Source organism: Aotus nancymaae, unplaced genomic scaffold (assembly GCF_030222135.1).
Source record: "Aotus nancymaae isolate 86718 unplaced genomic scaffold, 86718_ANA_hifiasm-v0.15.2.pri h1tg000089l, whole genome shotgun sequence".
Taxonomy (NCBI): domain Eukaryota; kingdom Metazoa; phylum Chordata; class Mammalia; order Primates; family Aotidae; genus Aotus; species Aotus nancymaae.
In genome coordinates this window covers 14375218-14401649 of record NW_026988504.1, presented here as the reverse complement: position 1 = coordinate 14401649, position 26432 = coordinate 14375218, and the positions used below count along the sequence as shown (strand labels likewise).

The window sequence follows — 26432 nt, the reverse complement described above, 5'->3', positions numbered from 1 at the left end:
TCACACCTGCCATCTTTAAGCCTGACCTGCCTTTCCTCTTCAGATGCCCGAAACATCCCACCTCTTTGAATTTCTTTTCGGTGGGGAGGGTGTCATTATGCTGCCCAGGCTGGTCTCGAACTCCTGAGCTTAAGGGATCCTCCTGCCTCAGCTTCCCAAGTGGCTGGGACTACAGGCTCTTTGGAATTTTTAGTTTAGTTTTTATTTTTTGAGACAGTCTCACTCTGTCATCCAGGCTGGAGTGCAGTGGTGTGATCTCAGCTCACTGCAATCTCCGCCTCCTGGTTCAAGCTACTCTCCTGCCTTAGCCTCCTGAGTACTGAGATTACAGGTGTGTACCAACATGCCTAGCTATTTTTTTAATTTAATTTAATTTTTTTTTAGTAGAGACGGGGTTTCACCATGTTGGCCAGCCTGGTCTCAAACTCCTGACTTCAAGTGATCGGCCCACCTCAGTCTCCTAAAGTGCTGGGATTACAGGCATGAGCCACTGTGCCCAGCCTCATTGGATTTTTTGAAGAGGCAAAGGGTTAACACCAGTTGTTAGGAAAAAGACGATCTTGTGCGATGCCTTGCCAGGTTAAGGGTCCCAAGTTTGAAGCTATTACCATGGCCTCACCTGTGAGGAAATGAAAAATTCAAGGAGAGCGCTCCACCCCTAGGTCACAGTGAAGGGAGAAGGACAGTGGGGTCACTGTTGGAGACACTCCCCTGTTGGCCCCATCTCCACCCACCTGGCACCGTAGAGGCTGAAGATGCACTTGGTCTGGCTACAGTTGCTGCGTAAGACTGAGGTAAGGAAGGTCTGAGGTCATTTTCTTTATTCTCTTCTGTTGTTCCTGAGCCAAGCAAGCTACTTGTGACAAGAGGGGGTGAAAGAAAAAAGAAATCATCATATATCTAGGACAGTTTCCAGAGGAAAAGCATGAGGAAGCTCGTGCTCAGCTCTGTGGGTTGGATGATTGGTTATTTATTTATTTATTTATTTATTTGAGATGGAGTTTCACTCTTGTTGCCCAGGCTGGAGTGCAATGGCACAATCTCGGCTCATTGCAACCTCCACCTCCCGGGTTCAAGTGATTCTCCTGCCTCAGCCTCCCAAGTAGCTGAGATTACAGGTATGCACCACCATGCCTGGCTAATTTTGTATTTTTAGTAGAGACAAAGTTTCTCCATGTTGGTCAGGCTGGTCTCGAACTCCTGACCTCAGGTGATCTGCCTGCCTCAGCTTCCCAAAGTGCTGGGATTACAGGCATGAGCCGCCATGCCTGGCTAGTTATTTTTGATACAGGGTCTTGCTCTGTCACCTAGGCTGGAGTGTAGTAGCATCATCTCGGCTCAGTGCAACCTCCACCTCCCAGATTCAAGCAATTCTCCTGCTTCAGCCTCCCGAGAAACTGGGACTACAGGTGCCCACCACTGCACCTGGCTAATTTTTTGTATTTTTAGTAGAGATGGGGTTTCACCATGTTGGCCAGGCTGGTCTTGAACTCCCGACCTCAGGTGATCCACCCACCAACTTTGTGGGTTTAAATTGTGGACCTACCCACATGCTGCTGGGCCAGGATGACCTGAAGTGACCTGAAACTACCAGGGGCAGTCACACACCTTCAAAATGGCCCCTTTCTCTTATATTGACTAAACAAAGGTTGGTCCTCTGCTCTTCCCAATGCACTCAGGTGAGGACATGTGAGCAAGGAGAGTGACCACGGGTGAGGGGCAGTGGCAGCTTGTGCCCTGGCCACAGCAAGAGCTCAGTCTGTGCTTGTTCACAGAAGGCATGAGCACTTTTCATTTGTTTTTTCTTTTCTTTTTTGAGACAGGGTCTCACTCTGTTGCCTGGGCTGCAGTGTGATGGTGTGATCCCAGCTCACTGCAGCCTCGACCTTCCTGGGCTCGGGTGATCCTCCCACCTCTGCCTCCCGAGTAGCTGGGAATGTAAGGCATGTGCCACCACACCCGGCTAATTTCTACCTATATCTTTTGTAAGGATGGTGTTTCACCCTGTTGCTCAAGCTGGTCTCCAACTCCTGAGCTCAAGCCATCCTCCCTCCTTGACCTCCCAAAGTATTGGGATTACAGGTATGAGTCAAGGTGCCTGGTAGAGCACTTTTCAATTCAATGCAGGGAACAATTTTTTTTTTTTTTTTTTTTTGAGAAAGGGTCTCACTCTGTTGCCCAGGCTGGAGTGCAGTGGTGTGATCATGGCTCACTACAGCTTCTACCTCTTCAGGCTCAGGTGATCCTCCTACCTTAGCCTCCCGAGTAGCTAGGACTACATGTGGGTGCCACTACACCCGGCTAATTTTTGTATTTGTTTTTGGTAGAGATAGCGTTTCATCATGTTGCCCAGGCTGGTTTTGAACTCCTGGACTCAAGCCATCCACCTGCCTCAGCTTCCCAAAGTGCTGGGATTACAGGTGTGAGCCACCATGCCTGGTGGCAGCAAATATTTCTGAACACCCACTATGAGCTCGGGGCTACGTCAGGAAGACAGGCCGAGGGGGAGACCATCTCGTGTATTATTAATTGTGGCACTTTTCCAGGTGACTACCTCAGGCCAAGGGCGCCTGACACAGAGGCCAGGGCAGAGCAGGTGCCCACTAGAGGTTTGCCACTGAGACTGCCAGTGAGGAACAAATCAAAGCAAGGGCACTGAAGCTTGTTGTTCTTGGCGAAGAGACAACTCTACACAACTGACTCTCAAAAGGCTGTCTTTTGAAAAGCAGTATCTTCACCTGTGGGTTTTGATTAAGACACACTCTCCTCCGTCCTGAGGATCCAAATTGTAGATATAAAGGTGTCCGTCAGATGATGCAACTAGCAGCCGTGGCAACTTCTGGATCCTAGGGGCCAAGGAAAACATAAACTGTGAGGACGACGAACGTGGGTGACGGATTCGCTTCCAACGACAAAGTCCCCCTCACCCTAGCTGTCACTAGATTCTGCCTTTGACAAACCCTTAGCCCACTGATTGGGTCGGGGCTTCTGGCTGTTCCTTTGCATTCTTGGGATCTACTTTCAGGATTATTTCTTGTCTTCGAATGTCATAGTGTGGATGAGGCAAACGAGTATAGATGCTGTGACCCTGTGAACAGCAGTAGCTAGCAAACACATCAGCTCCCGACATGGGGCGCAGTCTCCCTCTGACATGTGTCTCAGCCCTCAACCGAGACAGAAGTGGGGGAAATGGATGATTGGCTCACTGTCGTTGCTGGTTAGTTTTGTGAAATTTTAAAAATGTTTAACTTTTGAGTAAACTCCTTTAAACTTCTTAAAACATCTGTCAGCACCACAGACCTGGAGGCTTTTTACATAATTCCATAAAAATAAGAATTGTTTTTAGGACATTGTCATTATAACCGGAAGGTTAAAATTCCCATGCCAACTTCTAGCTGCCCCCTGAGAATCTATATTGAAGTCAGATAGGAAAAGCAGGGGTTTGATTCTATTCACCCTTCCTTTGGGGCAAGTGGTTTTTTTGCTTTTTTGAGACAGAATCTCACTCTGTCACCCAGGCTGGAATGCAGTGGCACGATCTTGGCTCACTGCAATCTCCACCTTCTAGGTTCAAGCGATTCTCCTGCCTCAGCCTCCCGAGTAGCTAGGACTGCAGAAGCATACCATCACACCTGGCTAATTTTTGTATTTTAGTAGAGATGGGATTTCACCATGTTGGCCAGGCTGGTCTCAGACTCCTGACCTCAGGTGATCTGCCTGCCTCAGCCTTCCAAAGCGCTGGGATTACAGGCGTGAGCCACCATGCCTGGCCTGGGGCAAGTTTTTTTTGTTTTTATTTTTTTTTCTTTTCACATTTGGGGATTTTTGTGCTTTGGAAAAATAAACTGATGAAAGCATGCTCTTGTTTAGAGTGGGTGGTGTACGTACGTTGAGAGTGTGCAGATGTTCCTCTGCCCGGAGAAGTTCAAGCGTGCAGTGGCAAAAGCCCTGTCCTGATGCATCATATCTGACACCTGGGTGGGGAGGTAGTTGGTAGCAGCCATGAACATCTTTCCCATGTAGCCACTCCAGGTCGAAGGCTCTTCTGGTCGACTAGGGGAGTAATGCACAGGCAACAATGGGACTGGGCTGTAGGCCCTGCTCGCACCCAGTAAACTCCACACCCAAGCGCCATTAGCCGCACTCTCACCGCCGCAGGGAGAGACTGTGCCTTAGCATAATGTTCTGCCCACTGAGAACAATCCAGGACCTATTATTCTGGCAATAACTAAAGAGCATCAGGGGCCTGTTTGTTCTTCAGAAGAGCCACTATCAAGCTGTTAAAAGGTTCCCAATGCTACCACTTTCCCCTATTAAAGAAGGCGGATCTGACGATTAGTCTGATGCTGAGATTTCCAAAAGAGAACTAAGGTAGAGAGTGAGATGGACTTGATATCCGGGTGCCATTAAATAAGCTCGGGATGGAGCTGGGCTCATGGAAGAACAGACAGATCTCAATGTGAAGGCCTCCTGAGCCAGACTGAGTGGGCAGCAAACCTCCGGGCAAGACATTTTGGGTGGTGTCTGATGGTAGATAGCCCTGGAGTCACCCAGGTCCAGCATGCATAATGATGGAGATCACGCACAGGGATGTGGGAGGTCTCCTGCAGTCATGGAACTTCATCTCAAGGCCTCTGCCAGACGAGGGGGTGACTGTTCCATTGGTGAGAGACACTCCCCCAGCTCTGCCCCACACAGAGGGTGACACATTGAGGACCAGGGCTGCCATGTGAGTTCCCAGGAGCGGGCGCCTGCTGAGAGGCTGCTTGTCTGCAGGATTGGTCCTGGTGGGAAGCTGACCCTGCAGCTCAGGGCTCCGGGAGTCATTCTTTTTCTTTTCTTTTTTTTTTTTGAGACAGAGTCTCGCTCTGTCGCCTAGGCTGGAGTGCAATGGCACGGTCTTGGCTCACTGAAACCTCCACTTCCCGGATTCAAGTGATTCTCCTGCCTCAGCCTCCAGAGTAGCTGAGACTACAGGCACGTGCCACCACACCCAGCTAATTTTTGTATTTTCAGTAGAGACGGGGTTTCACCACATTGGCCAGGATGGTCTTGAATGCCTGACCTCATGATCTGCCCGCCTCGGCCTCCCAAAGTGCTGGGATTACAGGCATGAGCCACCGCACCCGGCCTGGGAGTTACTCTTTACTATGCTACCAATTGGCTAGGGGGTCTTTGGACAAACCTCTCTGGGCCTTGATGTTCTCATCTGAAAGTGACTCTGCTAGGTGCACTGCTATGATTCTGTGATCCGAAGCATCCCGAGACATCCCTGTACTGACTGTCCCACAACCTGTGTTATGGTCTGGGGTTTACAAAGAGGTATATAATGCAGACCCTGCATTCCATGTTGAGAGAGCATGGGATGTATACAAAGAGAAACAATGTGAGTGGTGAATGTGCAGTGCTGCATAGATGGTCCAAGCAGGAGCTAGTCCAGGACCACAGAGGAGGGGAGAGATGGATGAGGTCCTTAACATTTCCATTTCCAGGTTTCCTCATTTGGGAAACAGGAATCCTCATCACAACCTTCCCGCCAGGGTTGCTGGGAGAACTAAGGAGGCTGAGCCTACAGCCTGGCACACGGCACGTGCTGTTTTATGGGATGTTGTCCCTGGCTCGAGGGAGTGAGGAGGTTCTAGGGGTGGTAGCTGCTGGGCTCAGCAGCAGGTCTGACTCAGGGGGACAGGGAGGAGCTGGGACTTCACTCCCAAGGTTAAAGGGGAATAAAGGTGTCTGAGGAGGAGGTGTCATGTTCAAAGAAGAATTTTGAGAAGATTAATTAGCAAGATGATGTAGGATGGATTGGTATTGGTTAAAAGAGTCTGGAAAGAGTCAGACCAAATCTAAGAGTAATGGCTGGACCTGCACGAGGTGCTGAAGACATGGCTAAGGGCCCCGGCCAGCGAAGCAGGGCTGAGTAGGCACGTGTGAGTCGTGCCGCTGGGGACATATGAACACCCCATGGACAGGCTGATGGGAGGCTCATGTGAGCTGTAACCACTGGGGACATATGAAAACCCCCTGGACAGGCTGATGGGAGGCACACGTGAGCCGTAACCACTGGGGACATATGAACACCCCGTGGACAGGCTGATGGGAGGTACACGTAAGCTGTAACCACTGGGGACATATGAAAACCCCGTGGACAGGCTGATGGGAGGTACACATAAGCTATAACCACTGGGGACATATGAAAACCCCGTGGACAGGCTGATGGGAGGCACATGTGAGCCGTAACCACTGGGGACATATGAACACCCTGTGGACAGGCTGATGGGAGGCTCATGTGAGCTGTAACCACCGGGGACATATGAACACCCCACAGATAGGTTGAAGGGAGAACCCAGAACAACTTGGAGATTCTGCTCCTGGTCACCTGTGCTCACAGACAGAAACAGGAGAGCCTGAAGTGGGAAATTAATCTCTGATGATAAATCCTGGTGGAGACAAGGCTGCAGCAGCAATTGGGATCACTCACTCTTGGAACCTCGGGGTTGAACGGCATCTTAACAACTCAGCCGCCCTCCGGTGCTCAAACCCATGACAAAAGATGATGAATTAAGGCTCCCAAAAAGATCGGGGCTTAAGAAGCTGTCTGAAAAGTGAAAGAAAAGCCTAAAAAGTAGATATGATATGTAGGGAAAGAGTAAAAAGAACCTCAGGGCGAACAATGAGCTTTGGGTTACACCTGTGCAGAAGAGGGGTGGGAAAGTTCTGGAAAGATGGAGGAACAAGAAGGGAGCAGCCCCCAGTGTTTTATACACCATGGGGTGGGGACAAGGATCCTAGAGATGAGGAGATATCAGTCCCATGGCTGTGATATGTGCTATGGCTCAGGTGACCTCAGGCAGCGTGGGCTTGCTCTAATCACACATGCCTTTAAAAACAGCTTTCTGGCCAGGTGTGGTGGCTCGTGCCTGTAATCCCAGCACTTTGGGAGGCCAAGGTGGGTGGATTATGAGGTTAGGAGATGGAGACCATCCTGGTCAACATGGTGAAACCTCATCTCTACTAAAAATACAAAAATTAGTGGGGCATGGGGGCGCGTGCCTGTAGTCCCAGCAACTTGAGAGGCCGAGTCACGAGAATCACTTGAACCAGGGAGTCGGAGGTTGTAGTGAGACGGGATCGCGCCTCTGCATTCCAGCTTGGCGACAGAGAGAGACTCCATCTCAAAAAACAAAAAACACAGAGCTTTCTCCAACTGTATGTGTGTGTATCAGTGTGATATGGTACCCAGCCTCTGTCATGTATGTGTTAGCATGTATCAGTGTGATAGGTGCCTAGCTTGTGTTATATATGTGGTAGCATGTATCAGCATAAGATGCCCAACCTCTGTTATGTGTGTGCATATATCAGCATGATGAGGTGCCTGGCCTCTGTTACGTATATGTGTCTATCAGCATGATCAGTGTGTATCAGCGTGATAAGGTTCCCAGCCTCTGTTATGTATGTTAGCTTGTATCAGCATAAGATGCCCAACCTCTGTCATGTGTGTGCATATATCAGCATGATGAGGTGCCTGGCCTCTGTTACATATGTGTGTGTATCAGCATGATCAGTGTGTATCAGCATGATAAGGTTCCCAGCCTCTGTTACATATGTGTCAGCATGTATCAGTGTGATTCAGTGCCTGGCCTCTGTTATGTATGTGTGTGTATCAGCGTGATAAGGTGCCCAGCCTCTGTTATGTATGTTAGCATGTATCAGCATAAGATCCCCAGCATCTGTAACATATGTGTTAGCATGTATCAGTGTGATATGGTGCGTGGCCTGTTACATATGTGTTAGCATGTATCAGCATAAGGTCCCCAGCGTCTGTTACCTATGTGTTAGCATGTATCAGCATACGATCCCCAGCATCTGTAACGTATGTGTTAGCATGTATCAGTGTGATGTGGTGCCCAGCCTCTGTTACGTATGTATTAGTATGTATCAGTGTGATATGGTGCCCGGCCGCTGTTACGTATGTGTTAGCATGTATCAGTGTAATGTGGTGCCCAGCCTCTGTTACGTATGTATTAGTATGTATCAGTGTGATATGGTGCCCGGCCTCTGTTACGTATGTGTTAGCATGTATCAGTGTGATATGGTGCCCAGCCTCTGTTACGTATGTGTTAGCACGTATCAGCATGATAAGGTCCCCAGCATCTGTTACGTGTTAGCATGTATCAGCGTGATGTGGTGCCCAGCCTCTGTTACATATGTGTTAGCATGTATCAGTGTGATATGGCTCCCCGCCTCTACACCTCCATCTTCTGAAACTCCATCCAAGGGTACCAGCAACCAATCCCCCAAATACAGTAAGATTTCCATCCTCATCCTGCCTTTCCCCTCAGGTTGGGGCAACATTTTCAAAGTGCTCTTTCTCTAGAATCCTTGTCCCCCACCCCTATGGTGTATGAAACACTGGGGGCTGCTCCCTTCTTGCTCCTCCACCTTTCCAGAACTTTCCAACCCCCATCCTGCACAGGTGTAACCCAAAGCTCACTGTTTGCCCTGAAGTTCTTTTTACTCCTTCCCTAGAGATTTTATCCACTTTTCAGGCTTTTCTTTCACTTTTCAGACAGCTTCTCATGCCCTGAGAAATTGCAGGTGCTTCCCAAGCACTCAGCGGTAGCGCTGGCAGCGAAAATAAATAAACATATTGCTATATTTACAGCTACATCGGCTAACACTTCTTAGTGCTTACTACATGCAAGGCATGATACTGAACACTTTAGATCCGCAGACTCATTTAATCCTCGCAACCAGCCTCAGACATGTATACTATTGTTACGTTTGTTTTGCAGATGAGGAAACTGAAGAACACAGATCTAAATTATCTTCAAAGGATTTCATGGCTCCTGAGGGGCAGAGCCGGGACATGAACTCACCAGGATGGTTCCCAGTGTTTTGCTTGTGTGCAATATGCCACGAAAGTTTTGCTAACACACACTCCATCACTTAGGTGAAGTCCCAAGTAAAGGCAACATTGGGGTGTTGAGAAGGAAGAGAGATCATTCATGCCGGCAGAAGAGCCAGGGGCTGACCCCTTTCGTTTAACGAGCGTTTGGCGCCCCAATGCAGTACTTGCCTGTTGGTGACCTGTTCCAGCTTGAAGATGTGCACCGTCTCGGTGTTACTGGAGGCGCAGAGGAATTGTGAGTCCATGCTGAACACTAGAGAGCTGATTGTCACATACCTAGAAGCACAGCAACACATGGGTCAGTGAGTAGGATAAATGAGTTACAGCCTTAGAGTTCTGAGATCAGCTTCATAAGAAAATTTGATGTATCCTGAAGAGCCTAGGTAGCCCCAAATCCCTTAAACATTGTGGTCCTCATGTTTAGAAATTAATGTCAGAAAGATTCCCAAAGGGTCATAGCCTTTTTTTTTTTTTTTTTTTTTTGAGACAGAGTCTCACTCTGTTGCCCAGACTGGAGTGCAATGGCGCACTCTCCACTTTCTGCAACCTCCGATTCCCAGGTTCAAGCGATTCTGCCTCAACCTCCCAAGTAGCTGGGATTACAGGTGCCCACCACTACACCCAGCTAATTTTTGTATTTTTAGTAGAGACGGGATTTCACCATGTTGACCAGGCTGGTCTTGAACTCCTGACATCAAGTGATCCACCTGCCTCAGCCTCCCAAAGTGCTGGGATTACAGGCATGAGCCACCATGGCCAGACCATAATAGTCTTATTTATGTGAGAAGAAACAAGGTACAGCCCCACCTCTTCAACAGGAGAGGAACTGTGCCTTCCTGGCATCTTGGAATCTTCCAGTTGCTCTGTGCACCGATCTGGCTGCAAACCTACATCTGATAAGATCCTAAACAGTCATACTTTACATCATCCTTTATTTTCATGGAAGGAAACCAGAAATTATTTTTGGATTGTGACTCCCTGGCTCTCTCATTTCTCCTGTGCCGGCCGCCCATGCACACGTCAGAAAGGGACTCTCATAGCTGAACTGTGTTAAAACAGCATCTCGGCTTTCAATTTTGCTGAGCCCTGAGTAAAGCCTGGAAGTCAATTACCTGGGAGAGTAGTTACACTCCTCCAGGTGAGTGAAGAGACAGAGCCACTCTCTGTCCTCTCCCTAAGAGAGCTGCCAGCAGCCCCTGTGGGACTTCTGCGGGGACTTTAAAATGGGTTTGACATTGAACACAGACCTTTTCATCCCTCTCCGGAACTCATAGACCTTTTGCCCATCAGGGACGGAGAACACTCGGATGACCGTGCCCTGGAAAAGAAAGCAGGTGGAAATTTCATAACCATTAATGGCTTCACACAGAGAGGTCGCTTTATAGAGGAGTTTGTTGTGTTAGTTTTGAATGTCCATCTCAAAGGAGGAAACACACGGTGTCGGGCACAGAGGCATTTTTATTTAGGTGCCTATCAGCAACTCTTGGAAAAGGGTTTAAGCACCTTCTGTCTCCCTTTCCCTTCCACCTGTGCCCAAGGCTGTGTGTGTGTGTGTGTGTGTGTGTGTGTGTGTGTGTGTGTGTGCCTGTTCACCCAACTGCTCTGGTTTCTTAGCATTTCAATTTGAGCCCAGGCACGGTGGCTCATGCCTGTAATCCTAGCACTTTGGGAGGCCAAGGCAGGTGGATTGCCTGAGCCCAGGAGTTCAAGACCGGCCTAGACAACACAGTGAAACACCGTCTCTACGAAAATACAAAAAATTAGCCAGACATGGCAGCATCTGCCTGTAATCCCAGCTACTCGGGAGGCTGAGGCAGGAGAATCACTTAAAACCGGGAGGTGGAGGTTGCAGTGAGCTGAGATTGCGCCATTGCACTCCAGCCTGGACAACAAAGCTAGGCTCCATCTTAAAAAAAAGAATTTCCATTTGATCACTTTCTGTGATTATTCCAGGCAGAAGACATCACTCTCTCTAAATAGCAAAGCAAAGCATTTGGTTTGCACTGTACTGTGTTTATAAGGTATAGCATCTGTCTGTCTCTACGGCTGATGTGTATGCACATTTCTTAATAAGATCACGAGTTTTCATGCAAACCGTCTTGTATCTTGCATAGTATAAGCTCTGGTCTATTGAATTAACAAATGCATGAATATACCACACATGCAGAGGCCAGAAATTCTCCATCTGAAACAAATTCTGAGTGGGCCCAGAGATCAGTCAGCCTTCATGTCACCAGGCTCGTTCCACCACATCCCTGGGCATGGCAGGAGCCATCCAGTGAACCCCAGGCAGAGGCGTGGGTGGGAGTGGACTCACTTTTTCAGATGCACTTGCTAGTTTGGAGCCTGAGGCATTGAAGGTGATGGCAGCCAGCGTCCCCTCGTGGGCAGCAATAGTGCAGACTGTTTTCTGTTGGTGAAAAGGAAAAATGGATATTGATGGTGCGGAAGAGGGAAGATAGATTTCCTCTCTCTCCCCTCCCTGTTTTCTCCTTTCTCCCTCCTTTCCAGCTCCCTCTGTCTCTTCCTCTGTCCACCGGGCCACTTGTATGTAAGCTGTGCATCATTTTCTGATGAATCAAGATTCAGCTTCAAAGGCCACTCCATTTACATCCCTTTTCCTGCCCTTGGGAAGGTGGCCACAAACTGAGCACCCAGTGCAGTGCGATGCCGTTGCAGGCATGCCTTGCACACATTTTTAGGGAACTTCCCTCAGCAATCCTGTCCTGCTCAGGGAAGCCTGAGAGACCAGAGGGAAGGGAATACAAAACACCTGCATACAGTCTCAGGCTGTGGCATGGGGCAGGGTGACACATTCAGTCAGCAACTGGCCCCCTGCTGGTGAGTGATTTTCATTATGCTGCAGATGTCTGACTTGGCCTAGCCTGCTGGCTTATGGTGATATTGACTGACGGCACCCCGAGGGCAAATAGCATCACCTTCCCTTGAACAACTCCCCAGTACTGCTTACCCCCACCGCCTCCAGCCCTCTGCAGTCCGGCGTCCTTATCTACTTCCTTCCATGACCACACAGCCAAGGCAGGCAGGGTGGCTCAGCTGGGTCACTGTCAACTTACCAGGGAGTTTCCATCATAAAGCACAATCTCGCCTGAAGTCAGGCTTCCAGGATAGGCCAAGTAAGAATTGGAATGGTTGATAGAGAGAGCACATAGACCTGGCAAAGAAGAAACAGGACATGAGAAGCCAGGGACCAAGGGAGAGACTGCATGGCTGGAGAGGGCATCTGAAAACAGTACAGCTACAGTGCCACCTGCTGGCAAGGGGATGAATGGCTCTGTAGACAATTGCTTTTTGCTGATTATTCTTCTAATCAAAGGGTTCCAATAAAGCAAATTCACAGGGGGAGACCTCTTGATTTAACACTGGGTGTGTCCTCGCTACAGTGAAACAATCAGACTTGCCGGGTGCAGTGGCTCACGCCTGTAATTGCAGCACTTTGAGGCGGGCGGATCACTTGAGGTCAGGAGTTCCACACCAGCCTGGCCAACACGGCAAAACCCGTCTCTACTACAAATACAAAAATTAGCTGGGTGTGGTGGTACGTGCCTACAGTGCCAGCTACTTGGGAGGCTGAGGCAGGAGAATAGCTTGAACCCAGGAGGCAGAGGTTGTAGCGAGTTGAGATCACGCCACTTCACTCTAGGCTGGGCTACAGAGTGAGATTCCGTCTCAAAAATTAAAAAAAAAATTACATATGTGTGTATATATGTGTGTGTGTGTGTGTGTGTGTGTGTGTGTGTGTATATATATATATATAATGCTTATCATTACATTTTACTCAGGACTCTGAAATAGCAACTACTTCTCTTCTAATTCCATTACCCTCTAGGGCTACAAGACAATTTACTCAAAACTGAAATAAATCTTCCTATTGTGAAAGGTCAGTATATGTTGGTCTTTCTTCAGATGATTATATACTGTTGTCCAGTAATTTCAAGTTGGAGAAGAGGAGCTGCCAATGACCTATTTAGAAATTGAGCAATTTCAGGCTGGATGTAGTGGCTCATGCCTGTATACCCAGCACTTTGGGAGGCTGAGGCGGGTGGATCACCTGAGGTCAGGAGTTCGAGACCAGCCTGGCCAACATAGTGAAACCCCATTTCTACTAAAAATAGAAAAATTAGCTGAGCGTGGTGGCAGGCGCCTGTAGTCCCAGCTGCTCAGGAGGCTGAGGCAGGAGAATTGCTTAAACCCAGAGGAAGAGGTTGCAGTGAGCCAAGATAGTGCCACTGCACTCCAGCCTGGGTGACAGAATGAGACTCTGTCTCAGAAAAAAAAGAAAAAAGAAAAAGCCAGCAGTTTCTGAACCAACTGTTCTGGCTTGATAAGGCAAATGGGCACCTCTGGAGGCGGGAGTTTATCGGAGGTCTCCATCTTCAGTCAAGATGGTGCACCTAGACATTGAGACAAAGTAAATACAGAGGACATTTTGGATTGAAGATGCTTCAACAATATTCTGGAAGAGTAAACAGCGCATCAAACCATTGAACCAACATAAGCTGTTTTTATTTGTAAGGGGATTCAAGGAGGGAGGACATCTCAATAGCATTTAAGTAAAGGATTTTCAAAACAATGGCTTAGATGAACAGAGGCGCACATGATAGGAGTGAATTCAAGCAATTCCATAGAAACCAAAGTGTTACCGGAAACTGAGATCATGCAAGAGAGACATCTTTCTAAATAAAAAAGGTGACTGATGTCTCTTACAAGTTAGTATGTTAAGTGGATTCTTATAAAAGTATCAGAAAAAACTTGAGGTCAGATTGAAACATACCTTAACTAATCTGCTGAGGAAGGAGAGCAAAGGAAAAAAAAAAAATCAAACATTTAGAATTGGATCTTAGGTCTCATTTCCTGCTCTGGCTTTGCTGAGTCCACAGCGGGCTGTCCTCTTATCACTTGCATGCATAGCTACGGGAGGAAGTGGCCGAGCCCCAGAACCTTTAACTGCACATTCTGGCAGCCCTGCCACCCCTTTGGCTATACAAGGTCAATCCTGGCTCCAGTCTTAGAAGAGGCCACTTGTACAACTTGTACATTCCCAGTTTTGCTCTGGAAACCCCAACTCCTCATCCTTTCTGAGTTGTTTGCCATCCAAATGCAATTCCAAGAACAGCTAGGCAGGCAGAAGGCATTCTAGTCTTGTGAAAGTGGGGAGGGAAGGCAGTCAGGAGATATGGTTGGCTTGCATGCTGGGTTCCCATAGAGGCAGCTGGCAGAAAACATGTGAAGACTGTGGAAATCTTAGATGGACTAGAGTTCCAAAGTAAAGAGTTAAGGCCTTAGGAATGCGGTGCGTGACTACTGAAGGTTTCTCAGTGTGTATGTTTTGTTTTGTTTTGCTTTTGAGATGGAGTCTTGCTCTGTTGCCCAGGCTGGAGGTACAGTGGTGTGATCTTGGTTCACTGCAACCTCTACCTCTTGAGTTCAAGCGATTCTCCTGTCTTAGCCTCCCCAATAGCTTGGATTACTAGTACTTGGATTTTTAGTAGAGACGAGGTTTCACCATGTTGGCCAGGCTGGTCTCAAACTCCTGACCGCAGGTGATCCATCTGTCTTGGTCTCCCAAAGTGCTGGGATTACAGGGGTGAGCCACCACGCCTGGCCTAGCACATATGTTTTTTAAAGAGCTGTGTTAAAAACATGATGAGATACCACCGTACAACCACCAGGATGACTATAATAAAAGAGACAGATAAATGTTGGCGAGGATACAGAGAAACTGAGACCCATGCACCGCTGGTGGGAATGTAAAATGGGGCAGTGCTTTTAGCAGTTCTTCAAAAGCTAAACGTAAAGTTCTCATATGACCTAGAAATTCCACTCCTACATATATACCCAAGAGAAATTATAACATATGTCCACACAAAAACTTGTATATGAGTGTTCATAGCGGCATTATTCATAAGTCAAAAAGTGGAAGTAACCCAAATGTTTATCAACTGATAAATGGATAAAGAAAATGAGGCATATTCTTATAATATTATCCAGCAAGAAAAATAAAGTACTGATACATGGACAAACCTTGGAAACACTAGGCTAAGTGAAAGAAGTCAGTTACAGAGGAACCTATGTTGTATGATTCTACTGGAGTAAAATGTCCAGAATAGAGAAATCCATAATCTAATAGAGAGAGAAAGTAGATTAGGGTTTGCCTATGGCTGGGGGCATAGGGAGTGATAGCTAAGAGGTACAAGGTTTCTTTGGGGGGCGATGAAAACGCTCTAAAATTAATTATGGTGATGGTTACACAATTCCCTGAAATATACGAAAAGTTATTGAATCATGTATTTTAAACAGGTGAATTGCATAGCGTGTGAATTATATCTCAATAAAGACTTTCAAATTTTATTTTAAGGCAGTATTTCAGGAATATTTATCTTTTTAGAGACAGGCTGAGGACATTGGTTCAAGACTGGGATCTGCCATGTACTGTGTAACTCTGGCCGAGTTATTTGTGGCTTTTCAGGCCTGTTTCCTGTCTGGGAAATGAAGGCTACTGTGACCTAGAGGTCTTTCCAGATTTAACATTCCATGATGCCAGGCCTTCGTTTCTTACTTCTTCCCTCTGAAAATACTGGGCATGTCTTCAGGGCAGAGAGAGCGAAGAGGTCTTGGAGCAGAAGGCTTGGATACATACTTCCCATTGTGCTGCAGAGTTTTATGTTAAAATAGAAGTATTCCCGGAAGGGAAGAAAGGTTTAAACTTTTTAAGCTAACATTGAACTTCCTGTAATACTTATAGAACTGGATGACACTAGATGCTAACGAGAAAGGGACCAAGGAGCAGAGCGAGGGCAGGCTACTCTGACACACACTGCTTATTTGACAGTTTGCCTCTAGGCTCGTACCTCTACCAATCCATCTGAATTTAGACAAGGAATCCTGCCTTCCTAGCCTTATAATCTTAATGAAGGTCCCCGGAAAAGCTTACTGTGACTTCCTTATGCTCCAAGTGTCAGAGAAATCCAACCAGCTACATGAATGTATCTTCCTATCTTGGGAACCACCCAAGGTAAGCAAGAAGAGTTTTCCTCAGCTTAGCTCTTGCCATTCTGCCAGTCTTCTCTCTCTGTTACAGGTGTCACATAAGCCTTTTTAAGGAAGGAAATGGGCTTTAAAAAATATTATTGTATAATAGAAAAGTGATGGTGTAGAACATTTGCAAAGCCTAGTAAATGGAGAGAAAAAAATCACCCACAATTCTAAGACCCAGAGGCTTTTCACTGTTCTGAACATCTGAGCATATTTTCTTCGAGTCTTTTTTCTACATAGGAATAAGGTTCTGATTGGGGCTTTTGGACTTGTTATAGACTTGACACATATTTTCGTAAGTCACTGGCAGCTGCAATTTCACTGTAATTGTTTGGCTGTAATTCTTCTATAGCTGGAAAAGAAGTGCCTGCTCTCAACTCAAGAACCAATGGCAAACTCAAAACCTAGCAGAAGACAAGAAATAACTAAGATCAGAGCAGAACTGAAGGAGATAGAGACACAAAAAACCCTTCAAAAAATCAATAAAAGCAGGAGCTGTTTTTTTGAAAAGATCAACAAAATAGACAGACCACTAGCCAGATTAATAAAAAAGAAAAGAGAGAATAACCAAATAGATGCAATAAAAAACGATAAAGGGGATATCACCATAGATTCCACAGAAATTCAAACCATCATCAGAGATTATTACAAACAACTCTATGCACATAAACTAAAAAACCTGGAAGAAATGGATAAATTCCTGGACACTTGCCTCCTCCCAAGCCTAGACCAGGAAGAAGTCGAAACCCTGAAGAGACCAATAACAAGGTCTGAAGTCGAGGCAGCAATTAAGAGCCTACCACCCAAAAAAAGCCCAGGTCCAGATGGGTTCACAGCCGAATTCTACCAGACATACAAAGAGGAGCTGGTACCATGCCTTCTGAAACTATTCCAAATAATCCAAAAAGAGGGAATCCTTCCCAAATCATTTTATGAGACCAACATCATCCTGATACCAAAACCCGGCAGAGACTCAACAAGAAAAGGAAACTACGGGCCAATATCCATGATGAACATAGATGTAAAAATCTTCAATAAAATACTGGCAAGCTGATTGCAACAGCACATCAAAAAGCTTATCCACCATGATCAAGTAGGATTCATCCTGGGGATGCAAGGCTTGTTCAACATACGCAAGTCTATAAATGTAATTCACCACATAAACAGAACCAAAGACAAAAACCACATGATTATCTCAATTGATGCAGAGAAGGCCTTCGACAAAATTCAACAGCCCTTTATGCTAAAAACCCTCAATAAATTAGGTATTGACAGAACGTATCTCAAAATAATAAAAGCTATTTACGACAAACCAACAGCCAATATCATACTGAATGGGCAAAAACTGGAAGCATTCCCCTTGAAATCTGGCTCTAGACAAGGATACCCTCTCTCACCACTCCTATTCAATATAGTACTGGAAGTTCTAGCCAGAGCAATCAGGCAAGAAAAAGAAATAAAGGGTATTCAAATAGGAAAGGAGGAAGTCAAATTGTCTCTATTTGCAGACGACATGATTGTATATCTACAAGACCCCATCGTCTTAGCCCAAAATCTCCTGAAACTGATAAGCAACTTCAGCAAAGTCTCAGGATACAAAATCAATGTGCAAAAAATCACAAGCATTCCTATACACCACCAATAACAGACTTAAAGAGAGCCAAATCAAGAACGAACAGCCATTCACAATTGCTACAAAGAGAATAAAATACCTAGGAATACAACTAACAAGGAACGTAAAGGACCTCTTCAAGGAGAACTACAAACCACTGCTCAAGGAAATAAGAGAGGACACAAACAGATGGAGAAACATTCCATGTTCATGGTTAGGAAGAATCAATATCATGAAAATGGCCATACTGCCCAAAGTAATTTACAGATTCAATGCTATCCCCATCAAGCTACCAATGATCTTCTTCACAGAACTCGAAAAAACCACCTTAAACTTCATATGGAACCAAAAGAGAGCCCACATAGCCAAGTCAATTCTAAGTAAAAAGAACAAAGCGGGAGGCATCACACTACCGGACATCAAACTATACTACAAGGCTATAGTAATCAAAACAGCATGGTACTGGTACCAAAACAGAGATATAGACCAATGGAACAGAACAGAGGCCTCGGAGGCAACACAACATATCTACAACCATCCGATCTTTGACAAACCTGACAAAAACAAGCAATGGGGAAGGGATTCCTGTTTAATAAGTGGTATTGGGAAAACTGGCTAGCCATATGCAGAAAGCAGAAGCTGGACCCCTTCCTGACACCTTACACTAAAATTAACTCCAGATGGATTAAAGACTTAAACATAAGACCTAACACCATAAAAACCCTAGAAGAAAATCTAGGCAAAACCATTCAGGACGTAGGCGTAGGCAAGGACTTCATGACCAAAACACCAAAAGCATTGGCAACAAAAGCCAAAATAGACAAATGGGACCTAATCAAACTCCACAGCTTCTGCACAGCAAAAGAAACAGTCATTAGAGTGAATTGGCAACCAACAGAATGAGAAAAAATTTTTTCAGCTTACCCATCTGACAAAGGGCTGATATCTATAATTTACAAAGAACTAAAACAGATTTGCAAGAAAAAAAACAAGCCCATTCAAAAGTGGGTGAAGGATATGAACAGATACTTTACAAAAGAAGACATACATGAGGCCAACAAACATATGAAAAAATGCTCATCATCACTGGTCATTAGAGAAATGCAAATCAAAACTACATTGAGATATCATCTCACGCCAGTTAGAATGGCGATCATTAAAAAATCTGGAGACAACCGATGCTGGAGAGGATGTGGAGAAATAGGAACACTTTTACACTGTTGGTGGGAGTGTAAATTAGTTCAACCATTGTGGAAGACAGTGTGGTGATTTCTCAAGGACCTAGAAATAGAAATTCCATTTGACCCAGCAATCCCATTCCTGGGTATATATCCAAAGGATTATAAATCATTCTACTATAAGGACACATGCACACGAATGTTCATTGCAGCACAGTTTACAATAGCAAAGACCTGGAACCAACCCAAGTGCCCATCGATGATAGATTGGACAGGGAAAATGTGGCACATATACCCCATGGAATATTATGCAGCCATCAAAAATGATGAGTTTGTGTCCTTTGTAGGGACATGGATGAACCTGGAAACCATCATTCTCAGCAAACTGACACAAGAACACAAAATCAAACACCGTATGTTCTCACTCATAGGCGGGTGTTGAACAATGAGAACACATGGACACAGGGAGGGGAGCACTACACACTGGGGTCTGTTGGGGGGAAATAGGGGAGGGACAGCGGGGGGTGGGGAGTTGGGGAAAGATAGCAAGGGGAGAAATGCCACATATAGGTGAAGGGGAGGAAGGCAGCAAATCACACTGCCACGTATGCACCTATGCAACAATCTTGCATGTTCTTCACATGTACCCCAAAACCTAAAATGCGATGAAAAAAATAAATAAATTAAAAAAAAAGAAGCAATGGCATCATCAGTGGAATTAGAAGGAAGTCCTGTGATTCTAAATGATTCTCATATTGGTATTTACAGTATTACATGTCAAATTTTAGGTAAGTGTTTATAAAATACAGTTCCCTCTGAGTTGATTAATGTCTCAGACTACACGTTCCAATTTTCAAAAATGGAAAGGAAAGAAATCTTCTTTGTGCAGCAAATGTCCTATGCTCTTACAAAAGGGAACCATCTATACCACTTGTATTACTATTTTCAGAAAGAGGTCTTGCTGGGGAAGAAACCATGAGTTGTTCAATGATCTGCATTGCTGTGTGGTATAGAACGCTCCCTCAATATTCCGTAAAAGGTGGTCAGCTCTGTGACCACCCCCTCCACTGCAAGGTCTGCAGTTGGCAGGACTTTCATGGAGATTTCCACCCTTGACTGCTCAGAGCAGACTGCTGTGCTGGCAGGAAATTAACTTGGAGCCCCTGTCTGGCCAAGCTCTTTAAAGGAAACAGCCTGCAATCTCTGACACAACAGGAATAGGCATGACACAAACACAGACAGAAAGGAGGAAATTTACAGCTGCGTTAGATGCCAAATGTGAGACAACAGGAGAACTCTGGATAGCTAATTTATTTGTAGTTTATGAAGTCAAAATGCATTCAGGATTCGCATGCCAAAGACCATTAGCCAAGTGATTCTGTCTTCCTTCTCTACCTAGCAAGGATTTACAAAATTGACAGCCCGAGTTTCCATATTATTTCTTTGTTCAGAAAATAAACTAGAGGATAGAACAGATAAGGTGACTCCTGGCCTCTGGGGAGTGTATATTCATGATTTTGACAGTGCAGAGTCCTCTGAGGGTTCCCAAGTGAGGACCTGGTCGTGTCACTGAATTGCAGCTCTTACCTGTGCAAGGCTGCCTTATGGGACAGAGTGGATTGGTCAGTGAGCCTAACTGACTGTGGGCATGGACAGGGTGGACCCACCTTTGCCCACCCAGGCCATGACCTCAGGTAATGCTCTCCATGGCAACTCTGGAGGCTAAAAATGATCGTCTTCATTTTACTGCAGTAGAAAGGGAGCTCAGGAGAAGTTGAAGTGATAATTACAAACGTGAGCATTTGAAACATCTTGGGCTACATCTCCAAAGAACGTTGGAGGTCTAAAAACACACAATTTGGTTAACCTGCTCCTGGTCTTTCAGAAGAAATGCTCGATTTAATCCTGGATGCTTTCATAAGGAGACATCTTTTTATCTGAGACAGAAAAAGTACCTGCCATCGTTTCTAATTTTTCTTGAGATTAAAGTGATTTTCTTTACAAACAATATAAACACTAATAGCCCTGTACTTATTTTCTCTCTGTTTAAGCTGCAGTAAGTAAGGCAACCAGTGAGTTTTCTGAATGACAAAAAAAACAACTATATTTGCTTAAAAAAAAAAAAGAGTAAACGGTGGCTGGTCATGGTGGCTTACACCTGTAATCCCAACAGTTTAGGAAGCCAAGGTGGGCAGATCTCTTGAGGACAGGAGTTCAAGACCAGCCTGACCAACATGGTGAAACCCTATCTCTACTAAAAATACAAAAAATTAGCCGGGTGTGGTGGTGGGCACCTGTAGTCCCAGCTACTTGGGAGGTTGAGGCATGAGAATCACTTGAACCTGGGAGGCAGAGGTTGCAGTCATCTGAGATCACACCACCTCACTCCAGCCTGGGCAACAGAATGAGACTCTGTCTTAAAAAACAGAAGAGTAAATGGGAATAAACATGTGTTTGCAAGGGAGGGTGCTCGGTCCTGAAGCAACCCTGTTCCTTGGGGGTCAATTGTGCAACAGGTGTGAGGAGTAAGTGGCATTTGCTGTGTCTAACTCCCCTCTCTTCAGAGAAGCTGAAAGCCACAGGCAGCTTGTAGCTATCTGCATGTCTGACGTTCCTTCCCAAATCCCTGAAGGCCCAGCTCAGGCCCTGCCAGTCTCAAGCTCTGCACAGATGCAGGGGCCTCTCATTCCCTATCAGAAGAGTGCATGCTCCCTTCAACTGTGTCTACACCCCAGCGTTAAACATGGTTCCACTCCTGCCAAAGGCTGCTGGCGCACCGGTCTCGGACCAACCCAGAACAGACTGTTTGAGGGAACTCATGACAACTAGATTTTGGGCTCCTAGTATGTGGTTGCCTAACGGTGCCTACTGTGGTGCCAGGCACAAAGAATGTCTGCAATAGATACTTGTCCAGATGGTTTCAGCCTCTCCTGTCTAAAGGAAAAACTTACCACCCGCAGCTTCTTCATGTACCATCTTCCATTTTGGAAAATATGCTTCAAAGTCATTATCTCACAGAACTCCTTAACGGCCTCAATGGCCTGGTTCTTTCTTTCTTTATTTTTAATTTATTTATTGTTTTTTGAGATGGAGTCTCACTCTGTTGCTCAGGTTGGACTGCGATCTCGGCTCAGTGAAACCTCTGCCTCCCGGGTTCAAGCAATTCTCCTGTCTCAGTCTCCCAAGTAGCTGGGGTTATAGGCGCCCGCCACCACACCCAGCTAATTTTTGTATTTTTTTAGTAGAGGTGGGGTTTCTCCATGTTGGTCAGGCTGGTCTTGAACTCCTAACTTCAGGTGATCTGCCCACCTTGGCCTCCCAAAGTGCTGGGATTACAGATGTGAGCCACCACATCCGGCTGGCTTTGTTCTTTTAAAATATCCTTTTGCCATGGCTGAAATGTTAAAGCACTGAAATCAACAGCCAAGGGCCATTTATAGAATTGAAATGAAGAGAAGACACAGGAAGTATTTTGTGCATGGCAGTTCCTGTGCTGGTCACTTTCACAAACATTACCTTGTTTAATTTTCAGCCAATCCTGGGAGATGGGTATCATTCCATTTTACAGATAAGGGAACCAAGGTTCAAAAAGTCTAGGTGACTTGGGTGGCACCCACATAGATCTTGAAATTCAGTGAAAGGCAAAGAACTAAGAAACAGTACATAGAAGCAGTTGCTCAATGATACGAAACTGGAATATAATCTGCAAATATTAATCTAGACTCATTAAATGCACAAATTGTTCCAATGTGATGACTCCTCAACCTACCACACAACAAAGGAATTCTTTCTTGTTTACTCCTAGCTCAATGAATTCATATAATGTCATCTGCTATTTCAATATAACAAATCCAACCATTCCTCTTCTCATACACCCGGAATGTGTTGAATGGTGTTAAATTCCGAGAATTCAGTAAGGTTTAATATCCTAGCATATCACCAAAGTAGAGATATTTATTTGTAATGTAATAAAACACATTATCTATGGTTCAGATTGTCTTTCTGCTGGCTACGAAGACACACCAAGTTGAAACCTGCTTCTAATTATTACACCTACTCTGTACTGAACAAACCACAAAAAACAATTAGGGATAAACACCTTTCAACATCAGATGCTTGAAATCTTTTACACATCCACCTTACGTGCCTTGACACATTTGCTGATATGGGTCCCAGACGAAGGGTGTTGTTATTCTTGGACTGCAATGAAGGCCACACAGCCCCCTTGCAGGGCTCAAGGCCTGACACAATTTGAATCTGCCACCATTAAGACGAAGCCTCCAGACAGACCTCACTAAGACTCAAGAAGCAAGTACACTGCTTCAGGTTTGCCATTTAGAGGAAAATAAAGCTTGGGAAAGAAGCACCTGGACATGAGATTTGAAGGGCATCTGTTCCATTTGTGGGGCTCACCTGTTGGGTTTGCAGGAACATCCAGGAGAGTCTTCAACAGCTTCATGTCCTTAATGTTGTGAATATAAATGGACTCTTCTAGGCAAACCAGCAGCCTCTGGAATCACACAGACTTGTCAGTCTACTGAACTGTTCCTTACAGAGGCACTGACCAAATCCAAATCACTCATCTTTCATATGAGTCCTAACTTGATTCTAAGCCTAAAGGAGAATTTTGATGATGCACTTTGAAGATTGTGTTTATGGATGCATGCACGTACACACATCATTATCCACCTGAACAGAAGCATGGAATGCAAGATCTTAAGAAATTTTATTAGAAATTGTTTTTATTTTTCTCTCTTTCCTTCTTCCCTCCCTCCATTCCTCCCCGCTCCCTTTCTTCTCCTTCTCTCCTTAGAACAGGCATTCCTGAACCCCTACCCCCTCCTTTTTTTTTTTGAGACAGTCTCACTCTGTTCCCGAGGCTAGAGTGCAGTGGCACAATCTCAGCTTACTGCAACCTCCACCTCCTGGGTTCAAGCAATTCTCCTGGGTCAGCCTCCTGAGTGGCTGGGATTACATCAATGCACCTCCACACCTGGCTAATTTTAAAAATATTTTTAGTAGAGATGGGATTTCACCATGTTGGCCAGGCTGGTCTCGAACTCCTGACATCAAGGGACCCACCTACCTCAGCCTCCCAAAGTGCTGAGATTACAGACCTGAGCCACTGCGCCTGCCAGGATTTCTGAACATTTTCTGATCAGACCCCCCGTGCCATGTTAAGACAATTTCATGTACCCTCTCTGGTTTTCATTGCCGTCTGACAGGCTGCCTTTCACTCTTTATAATAGAGTTCTCCTTCCTATACAAACATAGGTTTCTTTGCTTTCTCTCCATCACCAAATCTTAGCTTTTACCCCTCTCTGAATAATTACCAGCTCTAACTTCTTGCTACTCAGACACTCCTCCAGGCCTGCTCTTGGGCTGCTATCTACAGCCCTGGCAAAGGGAACAGAAGGGCTTCAGCCCTCATGTGAACACCCCAGCACCCCACATCCCCTTTGGCTCCCCTGGGCTCCTCTCTCTAGTGCTGCTCTCCCCAATGCTGTCGGACCCTTCTCTTCCTCTCCAAATGAAAGCTTGTCAGGTTCAGAGCCTCTTCCCAATGGCTGTGCTCTCAGCTAAGTGAAAGCAGGCCACAGGGTTGATGTGTTGGGTGTTGAAAGGAATATAATGAGTAGCCCAGTACAAGGGCAGACGTCGGTGCTGGGGAGGAGCTGTCAGGAAGGTGTTTCTGGTCAGGCAGCTCCTTGCACATTTGATCAGCTGCTGACCACCCCTGCACATGGCTGACGTGGCTTCCCCCAGGCCAGTGTTTCTCAGACCTGGATGGGCACCAGAACTGCCCCAGGAGCAAGCCCTGGACTCCCCTTGGAGATTCTGGTTTGGGAAGTTTTTAGACGAATACCCAGGTGATTGTGACGTGCACTGAGGTTTGAGAACCACTGCTCTCAGGCCAGCTCCTTTTATTACAGGGAACACCAGCGGGAAGGGAAGGTACTAAAATATACCACACAAAAGGGGCAGGCTCTGCTCCTGGGAAAAGCCCGCCCTGCTGTTCTCCCAGGAGGACTCTCCATGGCTCAGAATGATGAAGGTCATCAGTGTTAACCAAACAGAAAAATAACATTTAAACACCTTTCTCAATTTTTTTTTTGAGACAGGGTCTTGTTCTGTCACCCAGGCTGGAGTTCAGTGGTAGGATTACAGCTCACTGTAGCCGCCTCGACCTCCGGGGCTCAATCCATTTTCCCACTCCAGCCTCTGGGGTAGCTGGGACTACAGGTGTGTGCCACCATGCCCGGGTAATTTTTTGGTATATTTTGTAGAAACCGGGGTTTTTCTATGTTGTCCAGGCTGCTCTCTACCTCCTGACCTCAAGAGATCCTCCTGTCTCAGCCTCCCAAAGTGCTGGGATTACAGGCATGAGCCACTGCGCCTGGCCCTTTCTCGGTTTTACCTATTAGAGATCTGAGACTGAGGGTTAAAAAAAAATTCTAACAGGGTCTCGAAATTGGTGACAAATATAAGCGTTCCTCCATGAAACATGCTCTGACTTATCCAATCACTGTGCCTTTTTCCAGCACATGCCATGGTTTGAGCAATGTGGTTCTATGCTTGTTTCTGTTCTGAGGTTTCTGATGTAGTCACGTCCCCTCCCAGCCCCACACGCAATCCCCGGGATAGCGGGGCCTCGACATAAGCCTCTCGCAGGAACAGCATCTACATCTCGCCTGTCTGATCTGATCTGCATCATTTCCCACGAGCTCTAACGGCACCATCTGCTCTGTGGCCCACTCAGCTGAATTTCAGGTCACTCCCATGCCGGCTGCAGATAAGACTAAACACAGAGGGAAACAGAGAGAAAGCCCTGGGAGGGAACGAGGAGGCACTGTCTTCGTTCCTGTGAGAGCACGCTTCTGGGGTGCAACGACGCTGCTAATTGCTTTCTTAAGAATCAGTTTTCAGCCCCCACAGAACCATGGCCTTGCCTTCAACTCAGCTCCTTGTCTGCTGCTTTGACTTTCATCTACTTTTCTAGGTTTTATAAGTAGTAACTCCTTTTATCAATTACAAAATGTTTATAGCATCTACCCTAGAACACCATAAATTTGGCCTCAGAGGCTTTGATCCAATCAGCCTCCACCTGGATAGCAAGGGCCCCTCGGAGCAGATGGCAAAAGAACTGCAAAAGTTTGCAAATCTAAATATGCCATAGAGCTGGTTTATTGTCATAAAATATATTTCCTGAGTTCAATAGAAGAGAAATAACATTAACTAAAAATGAAACGTGACAATTCCTAAGTGTTCCTTTTTAAAATTTAAAAATTTTTATTTTTTATAGAGACAGGGTCTCGCCGTGTCACCCAGGCTGGAGTGCAGCAGCTTGGTCATAGTTCACTGCAGGCTTCAACTCTTGGGCTTAAACAATCCTCCTGCCTCAGCCTCCCAAGTAGCTAGGCTCATGGGCACGCACCAGCATGCCCAGCTAATTTATTTTTATCTTTGTAGAGACTAGGTCTCGTTATGTTGCCCAGGTTGGTCTCAAACTCCTGGGCTCAAGCAATCCTCCTGCCTTGGCCTCCTGAAATGCTGGGACTATACAAATCTTTAAATTTGTTTAATTTTTATTTATTTATTTTTAGACAGAGTCTCCCTCTGTCGCCCAGGCTGGAGTGCAACAGCATGATCTTGGCTCACTGCAACTTTCGCCTCC

The 26432-nt window shown here is 45.9% G+C and overlaps 1 protein-coding gene across 1 annotated transcript in view; it reads right to left on the bottom strand.

Moving 5' to 3' along the window:
* Positions 1-26432, bottom strand: part of WIPI1 (WD repeat domain, phosphoinositide interacting 1) — a 42703-nt gene that overhangs the window by 5682 nt on the left and 10589 nt on the right. Inside the window, exons 4-11 of the mRNA XM_064369323.1 lie at positions 23171-23267; positions 11989-12086; positions 11229-11321; positions 10159-10229; positions 9080-9187; positions 3889-4053; positions 2739-2846; positions 735-853 (exon numbers count right to left, since the gene is read on the bottom strand). Of these exons, the coding sequence (XP_064225393.1) occupies positions 735-853; positions 2739-2846; positions 3889-4053; positions 9080-9187; positions 10159-10229; positions 11229-11321; positions 11989-12086; positions 23171-23267 (859 nt within the window). The remainder of the gene's footprint in view (positions 1-734; positions 854-2738; positions 2847-3888; positions 4054-9079; positions 9188-10158; positions 10230-11228; positions 11322-11988; positions 12087-23170; positions 23268-26432) is intronic.